Below are 19,991 nucleotides of genomic sequence, written 5' to 3'. Positions count from 1 at the left end.
TCACAGACTGCTAGGTGAAGGGCTGGCAGAGGTGCAGAGCAGCCTGGCACCTGTGAGCTAACTATAATTAGTTTGAAATGGATATGGGGAAAGGGATTGAGGAGGGAGGTGAATATACTCTGGGCCAAGTAGTGAAAAGTCTTGTCTTGCTGAGGAGGCCATGGTTGGTTTTTGTTGTTGTTGTTTGGGTTTTGTTTGTTTGTTTGTTTGTTTGGCTGTCCTGTGTCTTCATTGCGGTGCACAGGCTCTCCAGTTGAAGCACACAAGCTTAGCTGTCCCATGGTGTGTGCCATCTTAGTTCCCTGACCAGGGATCAAACCCACATGGGAGGCCATGGGTTTAAAAAGGTGACTAGCTAGAGTGTTGGTAAAGATCGGGGAGGGACTGAGGCAGAGAGATAAAGAACTTTTGCGAAGTTCTAAATAGGACATGCTGGGGACTTGGAATTAGGACAGCACCAGTGAGCATGAAAAGGAGACAGAGTCAAGATAGTTTATAGACAGAGGTTGGAAAGCATATAGGAATAAGTCCCCTGTACTGTGTTGGGTCCCTGGATGGGTGGTATTTACAGCCCTCTGAAATAAGAAAACGTAAGATGAACCCAAATGGGATTTCTCATCTTCTGATGTTTACTTGCTTCATACTCTTCTATGGCTCTAAACAGTTGAGAGTTGTAGACCATCTCCATGCTAGCTAATCAGTTTTCCTATCATGTGATTTTCTAGTTACTTAACCAAAGCAAAGAAATAGAATGTGTGCATTTGACTGTCTGCTTTTGCTTAGAAACTTAGAGATGAGCATCAAACCTTCTCTGTACTTGCATAAGACATACTGAATGCATGTACTGAATTTGAGGATATTTTCAGTATTTATTGACTTAACATGGATATTGTATGACCATATCTCAAAGGATTGGTTTTTTTGTCCCACCAGTAAAATGCATTGGGTTCTGGTTACTTTAAAACCCTCATGTTTTGACATATGACGTATTTTGACAGTATTTAAAGACATGGAGGGGGAATTCCCTGGCTGTCCAGTGGTTAGGACTTGGCACTTCCATGGTAAGGGGCACAGGTTCAATCCCTAGCTGGGGATCTAAGGTCTCACATGCTGTACGGCATGACAAAAAATAATAAAGAAAGAAATGGGAGCAAATTAGTACATCAGCTGAGGACAAAGAATGTGTCTAAAACAACAGTAGATAACTTAACAAGTGCATGATAACATGAAAGGGTACATCTATGAAAGTCAGCTCCTTTGGAGGATGTAAGCTGAAACTCTTCATCCGTGTACTTTCAAGATCTTCAGAGGGGTTTGTTGAAAGAGCCGTGGAGGTGAACATGGCTGGGAAACCTAAGATGCTGCTAGTGCTGGGTCAGCTAATACAACAGGGCTAATTTAGGTCTCCCTCTGCCCTGGGCATGGGAGGCTCATCCCATTCAGAACTCCAGTTTGAACAATGTTGTGGTTTCTCTTTGGGTGATTCCTCAGCATATCATTTTTAATGAACAGAGTATATATGTTCCTGGTACCCACTCTATGCTAGCTCCATGCAAATTCTGAGTAATAATACTAATCATCATAACAACATTTATTGATCACCTGCTCTTTGCCTGACACTCTTCTAAGAACTTTTCACACATTAATTCATTTAATCCTCATACAGCTCTATGAAGTAGGTACGGTTATAAGCTCCATCTCACAGCTGAGAAGATACAAACAAAGAAAGGTAGAGTCACTCACCCAAGAGCACCCAGCTAATAAAGTAATAGGACCAGATTGCAAACCCAGGCGGGCTGTCCCCAAGCCCACATTCCTAAACACTAATCCTCACTGCCTGAGTGTCCTTACCTCTTCTTATCACACCTCCCTGGAGAGCCTGGCTTAGTCATCACTCTCTCAGGGAGGTTCACCTCGATTCCTCACCCCACCTTGCAAGAGCCTCTAGGTTACTTTTGTACTTTGTACAAAACAGATTTGTTATTTCACTCATTGCACAAAATGTTAGTATTTGTCCTCTCGCCACACCTGATTTTAACCCTCTTTTGTGTAGTGTTTGGCACAGAGCAGGTGTTTAAATTCATGCAACTTGACTTGAGCTGGCTTGACTTGAACACACACAGCTTATCCTCGAGGAGCTTTCAGTCTACCCAAAAAAGAAGTTTCATCCACATAAAACAACTGAATAATGAGGAAGTTTAAGCTAAAAGAGTATGGTATATACAGTAGATGTTAACGGATTTCAAAGAAAAGAGATTGATTGTAGGGATTGGGTTGGGTTGAATTGGGTTGGGTTGTATTGGATTTGGATGGACTGGATTGGATTGGACTGAGTAGCATTGGATATATATAGCTTCTTTGAAATATGTAGAATCTGGGATGAGTAAAGATTATAGCTAGCCAAAGAAGGAAGAATATTGATCAGAATGCTGACCTGAGGCAGGTGTGAGTGAAATGCTCACATTTAAGGGGGCGGCAGAGTTGTATCAGACAATGTGGCTGAAAGAGCCTCCTCTTTGACACAGATCAACTATGAGCTCCTCAGAGAGGCTGACCCTGTTCCCTCCTGGGAGCTTCCTTCCACAATATCTCGTATGTGCGTAGCCCACACAAGACTGCTTTGCATTGTTTATATCTGTCCTGTGTGACTGAGCTCCCTGAGGGCAAGGATTATTTTTTGCCAATATCAAGCATAGTGCCTGGCACAAAGTAGTGATAAAAATAACACCACATGTGTGCTTAGTTACTCAGTTGTGTCCGACTGTTTGCGACCCCATGGACTGTAGCCCACCAGGCTCCACTGTCCATGAGGATTCTCCAGACAAGAATACTGGAGTGGGTAGCCTTTCCCTTCTCCAGGGGATCTTCCCAACCCAGGGATCGAGCCCAGGTCTCCCACATTGCAGGTGGATCTTTTATCATCTGAGCCACCAGGGAAGACAAAAAATAACAATAGCAACAACAATTTACAATCATATAACATTGGTTTATAATAAAATAGAAGTGTGTGTATATATATATACATATATGATAAATAACACTTATTGGATCCTTATTATGTTCTATTCATTGTTTTGATTATTAACTCAATCTACCTTTGTTGAATATTTTCCTGTTGAAATTGTGTCAGTTGAATTTTGCTATCCTATGAAGGTTATAACTCCTAGGAAATTTTTAATTATGTAGGCCCTATCTGGACATCATCTGCATTTTAATTCTGCAAAAGCCGTTCACAGACAGAAGAGTCTTATCTCTTAACCTGTGTCAGAGTTACCAAAGCTAGGATTCCCTCAAGGGCAGCTTGGCCAAGCCGAAGCACTAGCATTCAAGGCAGGCCACTTGTCCCAGGAAGAAACTAAGAACAGAGCTGAAAAGTGAAAGTATCAGTTGCTCAGTCATGTCTGACCCTTTGAGACCCCATGGACTGTAGCTCGCCAGGCTCCTCCATCCATGGAATTCTCAAGTCAAGAATACTGGAGTGGGTAGCCAGTTCCTTCTCCGGGGGATCTTCCTGACCAAGTGATTGAACCCCGGTCTCTTACATTATAGGCAGGTTCTTTACCATCTGAGCCACCAGGGAAGCCACAAGAACAAAGCTAGACACCCATTAGTATAGAGTGTCCAACACACACACACACACACACACACACACACACACACACCCTCAGTTCCAAGCCAAAGGGACTGAGCCTGCTGACATACCCCTTTCCATTCAGAGTCTAAGGTATGTCCAAGTTCACAGAGGCAGCCGCTCGTAGCCCAAGCTGTGGGTTGCTGGGTGGGAGAAACAAGTCAGGAGTTGGCGCAGACACATATGCAGACACTGTAACTATAGAGTTTCCAACTTGAACTCAGTCTTCTTTTGCAGGGTAGGGAGGGGATCTTCCGTGTACCAACTCAACCTCTCTAAATATGCCGTCCCAGAATAGCGCAAGTAAAATAATCTGGGCAGTCCAATAAGCATTTCAAGGGGGCAGCAAATGTTTGTAGAATATTTGCTACTAACTTTCAGGAGAAAAGTGCTTTTACAAAAATGTTCAGACTTAATTGAAAAAGCACATAGCAATCAACTTTTATTCCCAGCTGGCATAAAACTGTCTAACTGTCAGCCAAATTTGGGTTGCCTGAAGACAGACAAGTGACTAATACTAGGGCTGTGTGTGGCCAGGCCCAAGTGTATTTTCTGACCACAAAACCATGTCTGGATTCTCCTTTGTAATTACCACACAGCCTACTATAATTGTAACACTTACATTTACTTCCTGCCTTTGACATGGAATTCAGGGTCCAAGGCTGTACCCTGAGCTAGAGTGAGGTCCTCTGTTATTTGCCTAAAACCTATGAAATCATCATTGTGTGAAACGTGTGTGTGTGTGTGTGTGGCCGCATCTGTTAAATATGTAAAGTATATCCTTGTGTAAAATACTCCCACTCCTACCTTGCTGGATGAAGCACTTCACTAATGAGATGTTTATTGAACACCTACCACTGCATGCCAAGGACATTTTGTGCGTGCATGCTCAGTCTCCTAGTCCTGTCAAGCTCTTTGTGACCCATAGACTGCAGCCCACCAGGCTCCTCTGTCCATGGGATTCCCCAGGCAGGAATACTGGAGTGGGTTGCCATTTCCTTCTCCAGGAGATCTCAACCCAGGGATCGAACCCATGTCTCCTGAGTCTCCTGCACTGGCTCGTGGATTCTTTGCCACTGAGTCACCTGGGAAGCCCAAGGACATTGTAGAATCTGGGAAGGCCTCCTCTGACATCGTAAGCTAAAGAAGACAGCCAGCCCTTCTCTGCCCCATCTCTCTGTTAGGACCGCACAGCACATCTCTGTAAGTGCGTCTTTCTTGTCTGTCTCCCTTTCTTCTCTTTTCCCCTCCCCTGTTCTCTTCCCAGAAAGCAGGTCAGTGAACAAGTCAGTCAAGTCCCTGCTTTCCTGGAAGAGAACAGGGGAGAGGGAAAGAAGAAGAGGGGGAGACGGACAAGAAGGTCGCACTTACAGAGATGTGCTGTGCCGTCACAGCAGGGTCACGGGGTAGCGAAGGCCTGGGTGCCTTCTTTATTAGCTCACGATGTCAGAGATGGCCTCTCCAGAGGGACAGTATTTAAACTGGCATTTTAAAATGACAGGAAGAAGTAGGACAAACAAAGATCAGGAGGAAGAACATTCCAGGCAGTTAGTATAGAAGTCAAAGATGGGAAGGAGCCTAGCATGTTCCAGAAATAGAGAAAAGACCAGTGTGACCTGAGCACGGTGGGCAAGAAGGGGACTGGTCCAAGATGCTGGCCATGCAGGCCCCTGTGAGAAGCAGGTCGGAGTGGCGGGGCGGGGGGCGGTGTGCGCGTGTAGATGGTGGTCCTTGTTGAAGGAGGGCTTCTAGTTAGGAGGCTTCTGAAGAGGTCTGGGCAGGAAGCCATCGTGGTTTGGACTAAGATGTAGTAGAAATCACAAGAGAAGGCTCGGCTTTGATTTAGGGAATATAGTTTAGAACCAGTCACCAGAACTTGCCTGTGGTTTGGATGTTAGGAATGAAGGGAGAGGAATACAGTGATCAAGAATGAGTCCAAAGGTTTGGGCTTGGAGAACCAGGAGGGGGGACGACAGACACGACGATCCAGCTGTTCACTGACGTCACAGCTGGCCAACTGTGAACCCCTGTCTTGGGGATCCAATCAGTGCCCTCACCAAGCCCCTCACCTTGCATCACTGGGGAATATTCACAGACCTTTGGAAATCCTTGCTTGTTTACTTCATTACTACTACAGCATTTTTTGTGTCTTCTCCTTTTGGTTTTTATTTTATGACATCAAAAAAATCCCATTCAAGTTAACTAAATCAACCCTGTTACATCCCTTGTGGGTGCTCTATAAATGTTAGTTCATACCCAGCTTTCCCTCCTCAGCACTTCATCTGGGTGCCCTGGGCCCAGGCATGGATGTCGGGTGTGGGTCTGAGATCTGCCCATCTGATCGGAAGCTAACAGCTGGCACATATGCTTCTGAAAACATGCCTTGTTGATGTACATAGACTGTGACTCATCATCTTGTCTTTCTCTTTTTAATCAGAAAAATTTTTTGAGCTCTCTTGAGTAACAAACTCATTTAATCCACTTATTTCTTTATTATAATGCTGACATTTTCTACTTTTGTCTTAAAAATATTGTGGGCCTTCCGTTTTCTTGTCTCTACAGTGGGGATAGCAGTAGAGTTGTTGTTCATGGGTGTTTGGTGAGGATTAAGTGAAATGTATATAAAGTGCTGAGCACAGTAGCTGTATGTAGCAGTCAATAAATGAGGTATGATTATTAATAAAATAATTATCTGGGGGAGGGAGGGATGGCTTCCAGAACCTACACTGGTTTTAGTATTCCAGTTAACCACACCAAGAAAATAGAGCCATGTGTTGATTTACTAACTCCCTCCATGACTTTGGACAAAACCTGTAATGTCTTTGGATCTCCGTTTTCTCAAGTAAATGAGACAATCCTTATTTTCTCATTTAAAAACCTTATTTGAGGTTCAAAATTAAACCTCAATTTAAAAACTTTTGTGATTCTAGTAGACGATCTCTATTTTTTCTCTCCAATCTTCCTTTCAGTGGGCTTATCAAAAAAGTTGTGTCTTTTTGTGTAGGCAGTGTGTGTGTGTGTGTGTGTGTAGATCAGTGTGTGTGTATGTGTCTTAGTTGCTCGGTCACGTTCAACTCTTTGTGACCCCATGGACTGTAGCCCTCCAGGCTCCTCTGTCCATGGAATTCTCCAGGCAAGAATACTGGAAGGGGTTGCCATTCCCTTCTCCAGGGGATCTTCCCGACCCAGGGATCGAACCCAGGTCTCCTGCACTGCCAGCAGATTCTTTACCATCTGAGATTAGTGTAAGTGATACTTATTGCCAGATGTGACCTTTTGTTCAGCACATTGTAGAATCCCAACGTTGATATCACTTTCTATAAATACAGATTTCGGGTGAGGAAATGTTCTAACTCAAGAGAAGTTTAGCTCTTGAGGCTCTTCCTCTTTTTAGACTCTCAGTCCATGGGCTATTACTCACTGCTGGCATTCTTCCGCAGTCTCACTTTGTCACCTCTTCTTTCATGATCACTGCTGTTGATAGCCACCTACAGCTTCTGAGTTCCCTGCTCAGCCTTCCCTGGTGGTTGGTTTTGCATCTGAGTTGTGCTTTCTTGCTTCCTCTACCTTTTGAAATTTAAAAATAGAAAGAAAAAGAGAACCTGCAGTCTTTCACATTGTCTGAACTCTGTGATTCACCCAACAGATTTTCTGGTGAGTTTACAGTGTAACATCTATAGTCAGAAATGTGCTATCCGTTCAGAATAAGCCCTGTAAGAAATGGACAAAGAGGTGCTTCTATTTTGACTGTCAAATGCATAATCCAAAAGGGACTCCAGCAGCCCCCAGAGGAGGCTTTGGAAAGTAAATCAAAGAATCAGAACAGCTCCCAATCCTGCCCCTTCACTTTTCTCCTTACCTGCCCAGCTTTCTTGAGACAACCTGAAGAATCACTGGGTCGATAATAGGCCTCTTTTAAGAGTCTGACTCTTGTGCTCTTAATACTAATGATATGTCCTGGGAAGCACAGAAACCCTTCATAGATCTAAGGAAAATTATTTCAGAAGCCCCAGCTCATATCACAGCAAGCATACTAAACTTTGGCAACCTCACATTCAATATAATTTTATTGCTGGCAACATTTTTGAACATATTTCTATCCATACAGCTTTGGTTTGGAAAAAATTTGGCTCCAAATAAGTGATTTAGCCTATAATTGGCTATTAATTTCTCAGCAATTATCTCCGCATACTTGGGAGTTATTAAATTAATACCGAAATCCAGCCTACATATTGCTCTCAAATGAAATATTTTTGATGACCAAATCAACTGTTAATGAAGCTAACCCAACATTACATTTTGTAGACCTTTAAAACTGATTAATTTCAGTTTTTTTTTGTAGTAATCCTGTTTTGAATCCAATATGTGGTTTTCAAGGTCTCAGACATTTTTATAGCCTCTTGAAAAGCTGAGAGGCGCCAGGCACTGTACCTTAACCACCAATGGTTAAAAGAAAATGTTCCGTCCAGGAAGTCCTAAGCTCCGAGGGCGTCCCTCTTGCCTTCTTCAAGGAGTAAGAGCTGTTTGGGGGACATCTGTCCAAGAAAATACAACAAGCTGGCATATAAATAGCAGCAGTCACTAAAGCAAAGAGAAACCCCCACCAGAAAAACCAGAATAATTGGGGGCAGAATGCCTGGGTTTCAGCCGTGAGTTCACTGGGTGACTTTGAGCAGGGGCTCTGCAGCCCTCTCCTGTCCCCAGGGGTGCTTTTCCAGCAGACACTGTATCTGGCAGAAGGGGAAGGCCAGGGCCCGCAGTTCTAGGAACTAAAAGTTGTGCAGAACCATCTCAGCTTAAGAAAAGGATTTCCCTCACACGTTAAAAGCAAGGCAATTTTTAACATCTGTATTATTTTCCCAGAATGAAAGGAGGAAAGGAAGGGGAAAAGGAGAAAAGGAGGAAGAACGACTACACTGTCATACTTGTGTTTAAAACACTACTGATCTTTGATTTCTGTGCAAAATGACAAGTTCCCTTCTCCAAAAAGAAAGGCTTTCATGTGAGATTCTGTCAGCACCCCCAGTCAAATGTCACGTATTACCTAGTTTCCCTTGCTGAAGGGCAAGGGCCATGAAAAGTACATACATTTCAGAATCACATACGGGACACTCAAAGTCAACCCTACCACGCGCTCGCTCAGCAGTTCCCAAAGTGTGGGCCAGGAGCCCTGTGGGTACTCGGGGAGCCTTTCAGGGTACCCATGAGGTCAACACTTATCTTCATAATAATACTAAGATGTCATGTGCCCTTTTCACCCTCTTTCTTTTCATAAGTGAATTTTTCCCAAGGCTGCGTGATGCAATGTCACAACAGACTAGATGTATGCCCAGGTATCAAAGCCCAGCTGTCTTCTATTAAGTCACATATTAAAGATATTTTCAAAAATATCTCTAACTTTTTTGTTACCCTGGAAAATACAATTATTTTTAATTTTTTTAGATATCATTTATGTTAGCTTGTCATGTGGTTGTTATTTTTAAATGAATTAATAAATATGTATTTTAAAATTCCTCAGTCTTAATAATGTCTAACATGGCAAATCTTGATAAACATAACCTACATTTTAAAAGTGTGTTGGCGTCCTCAGTAATTTCTAAAAGTACAGAAGGGTTCTAAGCTCAAAATTTGAGAATCCTTGTACTATCCAACAGTAATTAGCATTTATTGAATGTGTCTTTGAGCTGTGCAGAACACACGGAATTCTTCACCTCTTAATCTTTGCAATAAAGTTATAAAGTAGAGAAGTTAAAAAACAAAGACCTTCTAGCCCGAGGTCTCACAGCTGGAAGTGACAGAGATAATCAAGTCCTTCTGACTCCAAAGCCACATTCCTGATGACTGAACAGTCCTCCCCGACAGAATCATTCTCGGTGACTCTGAAAAAGTTATTTTACTGCTCCAAGTTTATTTCCTTACCAAACATGGGCAGAGCCCCACCTCCCGCTGCAAAAGAGTTAATATTGCATCCTAGCGCCTAGCACAGGGTGCACATCAAAGAGACCCTGAAAATCTGTCAATCTCCTTCCTCCCACCCTTCCTGTCTTTGGCACATTAGAGCAACAAGACTCACCAGCTTCCCTTCTCCCCTCTAGATGGTCTTCAATCAGACAGAGAGGTTGACATCACAGAAGGAGTTGATGAAGATATGATTGTGACTCAAAGTCAGACCAACTTCATCTGCCCCATTACACAGGTACTGTAAGCACTTTGCTTCATGGAGGCAAAAAGTTCCCATTTGCTTTCTGACTTTATTTCCTGTCTGGAGTTGACAAGGGAGGAAAGGAAAGTGATGAGGGTCCAGGAGGAGACCTGGGAAAGAGTTTGCAGTCCACGATATCCTTAGGCATCTACGAGTATATTCCTGCCCCACTGGCCAGGTGCCTTTGAGGCCTCTGGTCTCCCTGCATTTTCTGCTACGGCCCTCTGCCCTGAGTTACGTAGAGCCACGAGATGGGGAGGTTAAACCTCGGAAGCCCCAGGTCTAGGCGACAGCAGTGCCAAATAATTGGTGACTTGAAGAAGTTACTGGAAGCTGGTCATCATCATTCCTGAAAGTCTAATGTCTTCTTGATTACAGTTGGAAATGAAGAAACCAGTGAAAAATAAAGTGTGTGGCCACACCTATGAAGAGGAAGCCATTGTTCGCATGATTGAGTCCAAGTACAAGCGGAAGAAAAAGGCCTGGTGAGTTGCTGCAGGAAGGGAAGTGGCCCTTCCCAGGGGTGGTCAGTCCCAAGCAGTGTGTTCATGCTGGAGGGAAAGCTGCTTAAACCTCCCCTGAAGTCCATTCGCCCAGGGGGATAGTGTAAACATGGAAGCCGGTTTTCAGGAAACACAACACATGAGGGGAAAAATTAGTAATCTGTTCGGGAAGAAGCTGAAGGAGCTTCAAACACACCTTCAAAATACAAGAAAAGGGAGCTGGATGTAATTCTCATCATTGGATAACAGGAATTTTTATAATTTTGTGTGTGCTGTGTGTTCTAAGTCGCTTCAGTCATGTCCGACTCTGTGACCCTATGGGCCTCAGCGTGCCAGGCTCCTCTGTCCTTGGGGTTCTCCAGGCAAGAATACTGGAGTGGGTTGCCATGCCCTCCTCCAGGGGATCTTCCCGACCCCAGGATTGAACCCGCATCTCTTATATCTCCTGCATTGGCAGGCAGGTTCTTTACTACTAGCACCACTTGGAAAGCCCTGTGTGTGCTGTAGCCTGAAAGAAATAAAGGAGAATTGTGATGCTGAGAGATTTCTTTTCCCCTTTCTATTATGTCCTAACTCAAATGAGAAGGAATGGTTTAAAAAAAAATTTTTTTTTTGCATTCTGCAATACAGATAGTTTGTTTAAAAAAGTATCAAGTTGTCATTCTAAGAATTCATATCCACTGGTCTTTTTTTTGGGGGGGGGGTGCTGTGCCTCATGGCATATGGGATCTTAGTTCTCAGACCCCGTGCCACCTGCTGTGGAAGTGTGATGTCTTAACCATTGGACCACCAGAGAAGTCTTGGTTTCTGTTGGTCTTGATGATCAAGATTTGATTGGGAAAAGCTTTCATATCTTTAATTACATCAATAACTTCACGAATAGTTTAAGTAAATTCATGGATGACTTCAATGAGAAATTTTCTTTTTAATTGGAATGTTTAGAGAATCTTTTACATGTATATATACATATATATATGTATTTTTTTTAACCCCTTTCATGCACAAACACACACACAGCTCTGTTCCTGCAATGACATAGAAGCCTGAGTTGGCTAGCCTGGCTTTGACTTGGTTGGCATTTCTTGTGCTCTTATCACAGATTTGTTGAAGGAATGGAATTGCAGGTGTGACCAATTCTCAATGGACCTTTGATAACAGTCCCTTTGATGTGTGGCTTTGCTTCTCCATCATCTAGAAGTTTGCTGGTCCAGACCTAAATTGGAATTCCCCAGCACTCCTCATCTGGGTGTGGACTTAGAGATAGGGCATTTGTGACTGTAGATATCTTAATGGTTATTCAGTCAAGTTATTTGCCCTATTTATTCTAGAAAACCTGCCTAATGGTTGCAAAATCGAGATTGTCTGAGTACATTTTTGTCTGTTTTGACTTTCCACCTTACAATTGAAACGTCCCATTTCCCCAGGGAACCTTCCATTTTCCCTGTGAGTGTAATTTTCCTTGTTTTTGGATGTCTAAGCCTTCTGTGTCTTCTTTTTTTTTTTTTTCCCTATGTTTATTCTCTGAAAAGCAAAATTTTAATTTGTTAACATAACTGCTAAGAATAGGCCTTCCCAGATAGTTCTGTTTCACAGCTCTTTTTCCTTAAAGTCTGTGATATTCTCCTCAAGTCAGATTTGGAAAGCACAGGTACTGATAACAAAGCACATTTTCCCCAAGTCCCAGGAGGGATGGGAGCGACTCCAGAACAGGCTTGCACTGAAACACATCTTCTTGATTACATACTTTGACTTTCTAATGTCCTTTGCCTTTTCTGAATTGTAAATGACATTCGGAAGCACTTGAGCAACACCCGGCGTTTGGAAAGTGTGGGTATTTTCCTGCCATGCTTTTCTATAAGTTGGACACAGATTCCGTGAACACTGCAGATCCTCATAGCTTAGTAATACAGTGAAGTCCAAGAGGAGGACGTCTGGGAGGTTTACAGCAAAGGTAGTATTTTTGCTGGGCCTTGAAAAATGAACAGGATTTCAGAAAGGGTGAAGAAGAGTCTTTCCAGCCAAGAGGCTCACCACATTCAGAGTCTGTTCCACTTGGGGAAAAGTAGATACAGGTGCAATTATTGTTTGTTAGAGGGTGATGGGAAGGATGCTCTGGGCTCTAGTAAGAGGGGAGTGGTGTATGTAAATTCTCTCCATTCTGTACTCATCTCAGAGGACGTTAAATGTTATGATTTCATTAGTTTTCTCATGTATAAATTGATGGTCATAGCTGTAAATTGCCTCAGTGTATGTTTGAAATTTGGATAAGATATACAGAAAGCACTGAGAGCACCTATCATGTGGTAAGTAAACATTATCCCGTCCTCCTCGTCTTTCTTGCCATCATTGTTCTGTAGGGTTTTGAGGGAATATGCGAGTCAACCCGGGTTTTAGGAAGTTACTCCAGTAGCAATTTAAGGGATGAATGAACAAAGGCCTGGGGTGAAGATGTCAGTTAGGATGCTGTGGCAGTAGTTAAGTTATAGGTCATGAGAGCTGGGATTGAGACCAGAGTCATAGGTGGAAGGGCATTGAGGAGAAGATGATTGTGGAGGTACGATGGACAGAAAACAAAAGCTGGAGGGAACAAGTGGAAGAATGACCGACATGCCTAAATGGGGTGTCTAGAAGGATGGTGATGTCATTAGCCAACGGAGAGCCTGTAAGAGGAATGCATTTAGGAAGGACGATAAGAGGGTCATGCTAAGTTTGAGGTCCCTAGCAACGCAGCCGTTTGGAAGTATCCAGGAGGTGCAGAAAATGTGGGTGTTTGACCTCTGGAGAAACTCTGAGTGGGATGTTGATTGACAGGTTATTGATACAGAAGAGTCAGACCCACACATCTGCCAGGTGCAGCTCTGGACCAGATGTGACAGGCAACCGAGAGCCCCCAAGGATGGGACCTTGGCCTGGCTCTGAGCAACGCGAAGCCAGGATGCAGCTCTGCTCTGCTTACTGTATTCCCAGAGCACCTGATGGAGGCCCACAAAAAAAAGCATTCTGCCATTCTGAAAGGGCAGTCAGAGGAAGAAGATTCCAACAAAGCAGTCTGAGACGTAGCTGGGAGAGAGGGGAAGAGAGACTAGAGAGTTGAGCTTCACAGGAGCCAGTGGGGAGGGGGGTGGTTGACAGGGCCTTGAGGATGAGCTACACTGCATTTGGCAGCAGGTTGGAATCCAGGGCCTCTTCAAAGCCTACCCCAGAGGTTCCTGATGAAGTATGAATTAGTGTCATCTCCCAGGACGCATGTTTGGGCGATGAGCACGTCTGGGTTCCCTTTGTTTGAAAATGTCCGTGACACATCCGGTTTGAGAAATCCCAGTTGCTCAGTTCTTCCTCCTTGTTGGTTCCAACTCTGATTTGTTAGACAGGAGTCCCAGGTACACTGTGTTACTAGCACTGACTCCCTTTTCCTGTCCATGAGGCCTCTTAATACATCTCTCTGCATGGGCTTAAGTCAGAATAAAACGGCTGAGACTTTAGCCCTAACTAAATACTGTTAGTTAAAATAATTTCCTAAAGCAGATCTCTGAATAATCAGTCTGTTTATTATCTTCACATGATTTTCACATATATGAGATACTTCCAGTTATCCATAGTCATTTCTTTGCTTTCTGATTTAAGAACAGAGACTGTATTAGCAAACAGTCACATTTAAGAGTGTGGAGAGGACAGTTAGGTTGAACAGAAAGGTGTCGTTGAGTAGCAGAACTCCAGCAATGTGCTTAGAGGCCCTATTTTAACCATGAACCAACCACTGACCTCTCAGAGTCTCAGTTTCTTCATCTGTAAAATGAAAAGAGCAACATCTCACAGTATTTGAGGATCAAAGGAACAGTGGGGAATTCCAGTCTAGGTCTGCACCAGTATATTTCTTGGCAGTGGAGAAGCAAACCACTTAGAAGAAAGCTCTTTTTTTGGCTTACAGAGCGCTAAACAAATAGCAGCCGGGTTACTGAGGTCGAGACTGTTCATGTTTGTATTACTTACCTCACTGCTTAGTGACACATCGTTTCAGACGCAGAGGATGTAGGCTCGAGTTACCCTCTGGGTTTAGGTATGATGAGAATCCATCCTGCTCGGATTTCCAGACCTGCTTTCTAGAGCTGGGTGGACCCTGGAATGCTTGGGCCCAAATCCAGGAACTCGTAAGACCCAGAATCCTGTACGTGTGTGCTAATGCTGAGGTCAAGGTTCCCCACAGCCTCTGGGACCCCTGAGACCCAGGCCCTTTGTTCAGTAGACACACGCTTGCCCGCTGCTGCGCTGGAATGTTCTGCCCTGTCAGTGACCCAAGTTCAGGACCCAGCGTCTCCTCCCAGGCCTGTGGGCTTGACTCCTGCACAGTGATGACGCGAGGGCTTAGACTGGTGTGGCCACACCTATCTAGCTCACCAGGATGTCGTGGGGATGGATGCACTGTGCTTAGAGTGTTCTCTCTCCAGAGGAGCGCCTTGATTCAGTATCATGTGATTATGAACCTTGTCTTTTCCTCTTCAGTTTAGAAACTGGTGTGTGTTTATTTGAGATGGGGTGAGAAACAAGGTTCTCCTGTATCAACCTCTCCTCCAAGAAGCCTTCCCAGGACCCTCATTCTTGCTGCAGAGTGCCCTGTCCCCATGCTCCCACGGCACCTCTGCGTTGTGGCATGTCGGCCTCCCACCAGCACTGTAGGTGGGTCTGGCTCTGCTCCGCAAGCTTCTTGAGAACAGAAGTAGTGTCCTAGAGCAGGAACCGGCTTACCGAGCACCTGAGTGGATTCCTGGACCCTTGTCACGCGGTGTCCCACTCATTCCTCATGACAGCCCTATATGCTCCACCTTCTTAGAGGAAGAACCTGAGGCCCATTACTGGTGTCACTTGCCCAGAGTGTCACAGCCAGGAGGCTGGAGCCCAGCTCTCATTTACTCCTGAGCCTGTATTTGTGTCTCTAGGCCGTCTGGCTCCCCTCAAGAGGATTTTTGGGTTAATGCCTCTGTCCCCCGAGTTAATCCCCTAAATGAGCTCAGACCTCTTTGTCTGACAAGGGTAGCCCTGGGATGATGTGCAGCCAGCTCTGCAGCTGAGTGGTGTGGTTAATCCCATCACACATTCTCAGAATGCTCTCATTTACTGACTAAAACCACTGATGTCATCAGGAAGTCCTCCCCACCTCACTCTCCACTTCCCTAAAGCAGCTTATTCACTGTCTGGCTATTGGTGTTAAAGACTTTGTCCTGGGGAGGGGGGCGGGGGTGGGGTGGGGGGAGACTCCAGCCAGGCAGGGCAGTCAGAGCAGATGATCAGATGGGTTATAAGCATCAGCTTAAGGGTCATCTCAGGCACTGAGTTCAAGCTGCATCTCCATGTTGCAGAAGATCAAGTGGTGAGAAACGCCTTTTCCAAAGTCAGGAAAGCGTCTTTTCATAATCTCAGCTTATTGACTTTCATACTGAAAGAAAAAACTCACTCTGAGACCTCAGGGTGTTTTAAACCAGTGTAAAGCTCTTCTCAAGCACCTCCAAGCCACCCCCTGACACATAGCCAAGTCATCATACCTGGTCCAGTCACCCCCATCCTCTTTCACATGGTCACCTTTCTAGCCTCACATTTTACAAGTACCTGACCATACAGGACCCATTTCAGTAAATATAAATATTGTTAGCAGGCATATTATTCATTACATTGATTCATGCTCTTCTCATAGAAAGATGCCTTGGTCCAGAAATCAAGACCAAGAAAAAGTTTCTCTTCTGTGTTACACAGTTGAGCCCTCTACTACTGGACAGATTAGACCTCACATGATCGGCTTTCTTCCCCTTCTGGTTTATAGCTTTTGTCTTGTTTTTGTTATTTTTGATCTGTGCTTTTTGGAGGGTTGTCTCAGATCACTGGGCCAGAGCTCTGTGTAGGGCAGTACCTGTATCTGTATTTTACAGCTGGATGCTTCGAACCCTTCATAGGGCCACTCGCGTAAGAGGGCCAGATGAGCGCACGGATGCACACGTGTCTGTGTTGCAGGTACGCGAGCTATAGGCAGGGAAGGGAATGACTGCTACTGAGCACTGTGTTGCCTGGAGCCCTGTAAATCTGAGGATGCAGAGGCTCCAAAAGTCAAAGTGAGCTGCTGGTGGTCTCACAACAAGCAAGTAAGCGGTGGAGACCTAGGTCGGTTTTGACTTCAAAACTGGGTGCTCTACTCTACCCAAGTCTGGTTCATGTTGAGAAGAAATCAGGTGACTTCATCCAGCCCACTGCCTTCAGAGGAGACCACATCTAAACAGAACCATGACTCACCCACTGATTTCTTCAGCCGCAGCTCTTCCCCTGAGTCTCCATCAGCCCACTCAGCCTCTCCACTGAGAGGACTGGTGGGCATTTCAGAGAGAATATGTAGCAGCCAGGACTCCTGCCTGATTCCATCCCAACCTAGTTTTCCAGTTGTTTCCATGGAGATAAAGGGTACCACCAAGGCCCTTCAGCTCCAGCCAAACTCTGAACAAAGCTCAGCTCTTTGCTTTACCCTCTACATTGGGTCCGTCATCAAGCCCCCTGGGTTCTACTTCCGGCTGTATCCAGAAGCTACACCCTCATCCAAGCTTCCCTTTCTCTCCCAGCTGCTGCATGACCCCCTCACTTCCCTGCTTCCTCTCCGCCTGTGTCCGCATTAAGCAGCCAGAATCATGTTTTCTAAATGTAAGCTAAATTTCATCACTCCCCTATCTCAACCCCTCCAGGGTTTTCATATTTAAAATAAAATCCAAAGTCCCACGCACTTTCAGTCAAATCTCCAAATGCCCTCCCTCTTGCCCTGGGCATTCCAGCCACATTGACCTTGCTCTTATACCAAGCAGCTGCCTCCTCAACTTCTACACATGCCGCTGCCCCAGCCCCGGCCACATGCAGCCTTTGTTCTATTAATAGATAAGCCCTCCCCAGCGAGCCATGCCTGACCCCTGCTAGATAAGCCCCTCAGCTCACACTCTCTCCCTTGACCCTGCTTTTTAGTCATTGTGGCACTTAAAGACGCTATGCAGTGGGTTAGCAATGGTTTCTCTCCTCCACTGGAGAGTGAGTGCCATGAAGTGGGCATTGCCCCCGCCCCAGTGCTGGACAGACCCTGGCTTAGGTAGGCACTCTGAACTAGTGAATGAATGCACATCAGTCCTGATTTTTTAAGTGTACCCCCTTTTTGGTAAAATGTCCACACTTAAATACTGCTGCTGCTGCTGCTAAGTCGCTTCAGCAGTGTCCGACTCTGTGCGACCCCATAGACGGCAGCCCACCAGGCTCCCCCGTCCCTGGGATTCTCCAGGCAAGAACACTGGAGTGGGTTGCCATTTCCTCCTCCAGTGCATGAAAGTGAAAAGTGAAAGTGAAGTCGCTCAGTCGTGTCTGACTCCCCGCGACCCCATGGACTGCAGCCTACCAGGCTCCTCCATCCATGGGATTTTCCAGGCAAGAGTACTGGAGTGGGTTGCCACACTTAAATACTACTCAGCCATAAAAAAAGAATGAAATTTTGCCATTTGCGGTAACATGGATGGACTTGGAGGGTAATTCTGCTAAGTGGAATTAGTCAGAGAAAGACAAACACTGTGTGATATCATTTATCTGTAGAGTCTAAAAATAGAACAAACTAGTGAATAAAACAAAAAAGAAGCAAAGTCACAGAGAGGACAGACCAGTGGTTACCAGTTGTGGGGGCTGGCATGGTTGGAGGGAAAAAGGTGAGGGGGAGGGGTTATTATGGGATTATGAGAAATCATCTGTGTGAAACTTTTGACAATTGTAAAACCCTATAGAATTGAAAGAATTTTTCATTTTTTTTTTTTAAGTGTGCGCTTACATTCTTGCACGGAGAGAAGTTGATTCTGAATGCATTAAGGTGACGCGGCCTGACTTGATTTTCTCATCTCTCACAGTTGCCCGAAAATCGGCTGTAGCCACGTAGACATGAGAATGTCGGACCTCATCCAGGATGAGGCGCTGAGAAGAGCGATTGAGAGCCACAAGAAGAGACGTCGCCAGTCCAACTAGGACACCCCCCTCCCTGCAGGGGACTCCGCAGCCTACCTCCTACCCCAGCCATCCATGGAGAGTGATGCTTGTCAAAGCACTTCGACTGGCTGCATAGCATACTTTGGGGTAAATTTGAAGGTTTTAGTGTATTTGAAAGCATTTTTCTATGTTCCAATAAACATTCAAGTCTATTATATTGTTTATTTTTAAGTGTTCTGTAATTTTAAATAAAACTTTGATTATCTGTGTGTGTCGTATGTGTGTGCCACCTGAGGTGTAAATGGTTCCAGTGGTATTGGCTGGGTGGTGCCAGGCTTATTTCTAATCCTTCAGACTATTTTTTATTACAGTTTTAACAAACAGAAAAAAATGTTTTTTGCAAGGGATGTTTGAAATGGAAACACATAAAAACAACCCAGTTGCAAGGAATTTCTATCAGGATAGTAAAGAATAGCATGAAGGTATAAAGCAAAACCAGTTTCCTTACCTATCTTTACTTTGTGTATTGACAGTTCCAAATATGTAAATGCTCTTATTTGTCATTCTGATGAGCACGGACTGCTCCAGTAGCTGGCTTATCAGTGCGATGATAAGTGATGCCATAATGGAAACTTTGCTGCAGCCTTCTGAGAGCCTAAAGCGCTGTCGGAAGGAACCACATCCTGGCTGCTCTCTGCCTTGCTCCGTGCCTGGCTTTCATAAGTGCCTTCGGCCCCCTGGGCCTGGGGGTCTTCAACCACAAAATAAAGATATTAAATAAGATGTTCTCTGTCGTCCCTTCAGCCCTGAAAGTCTGTAGACTTATGACCAGCAGGGTCTTTAAATTGAGTGTCATTGATTATATTCTATTTATGTGAAAAGGACTAGTCTATTCACAGTGGCGGGACAAGGAAACCTGGCATGCTGCAGTCCGTGGGGTCCCAAAGAGTCAGACGCGTCTTGGCAACTGAACAACAGCAGCAGCCTTTTATCAACTAGAATAATCAATGAAACCCTACGAAGCATGCTGCGACTACACTAGAAAACCCAGAAGAGCTAACAACGGCTAGCATTTATTGAGCACATACTGTGTACCAGGTACTATTTCAAGCACTTCACATATATGAAAATATTAACTCATAATTTTCTCAGCCTGATGAGAGAGATACAGTTATTATTCCCACTTTACAAATAAGTAAAATGAGGCACAGAAGTGAAGTGGCCTGTGGAAAATCATAGTAAGTGACTGAGCTGGGATAGTTCAGTCATCTGGGTCCAGAGTCTGGATTCTTGGGGTGGGGGGTTTTCCCTTTTAATTTAATGGCTGTGCTGGGTCTTCCTTCGTTGCTGGCTTTTCTCTAGTTGCAGCGAGCGGGGGCTGCTCTCTCATTGTGGCTTCTCTTGGAGAGCACAGGCTTGCGCGCCATTGTGGCACATGGGCTTAGTTGCTCCACAGTCTGTGGGGTTTTCCTGGATCAGGGATCGAACCCGCATCTCCTGCATTGGCTGGTGGATTCTTTACCGCTGAGCTTCCAGAAGCTCAGAGTTCTTAATCACATCCTCTCCTCCTCTCTATTGATTTATTTAGGTTCTAAAAATATACTCCAAGTCCACATTTAAAAATGAAATCTTTTAAAACTAAAAAGAAAAAATAAAAATGAAACCTTTGTAAAGA

The 19,991-nt window shown here is 44.6% G+C and overlaps 1 protein-coding gene across 5 annotated transcripts in view; it reads left to right on the top strand.

The window, feature by feature from the left end:
- Window positions 1-18,581, top strand: part of NSMCE2 (NSE2 (MMS21) homolog, SMC5-SMC6 complex SUMO ligase) — a 237,702-nt gene extending 219,121 nt beyond the window's left edge. For all 5 annotated transcript variants that reach the window (XM_070802468.1, XM_070802465.1, XM_070802469.1 and 2 more), the window contains 3 exons: window positions 9,727-9,827; window positions 10,212-10,318; window positions 18,241-18,581. In XM_070802468.1, the coding sequence (XP_070658569.1) occupies window positions 9,727-9,827; window positions 10,212-10,318; window positions 18,241-18,355 (323 nt within the window). In that variant the 3' untranslated portion in view covers window positions 18,356-18,581. The remainder of the gene's footprint in view (window positions 1-9,726; window positions 9,828-10,211; window positions 10,319-18,240) is intronic.
- The last annotated feature ends 1,410 nt before the right edge of the window (window positions 18,582-19,991 follow it).

This window comes from Bos indicus, chromosome 14 (assembly GCF_029378745.1).
Source record: "Bos indicus isolate NIAB-ARS_2022 breed Sahiwal x Tharparkar chromosome 14, NIAB-ARS_B.indTharparkar_mat_pri_1.0, whole genome shotgun sequence".
In the NCBI taxonomy this organism is placed as follows: Eukaryota; Metazoa; Chordata; class Mammalia; order Artiodactyla; family Bovidae; genus Bos; species Bos indicus.
The sequence above is the reverse complement of the archived record's forward strand: the minus strand, read 5'-3'. Positions and strand labels throughout refer to the sequence as shown.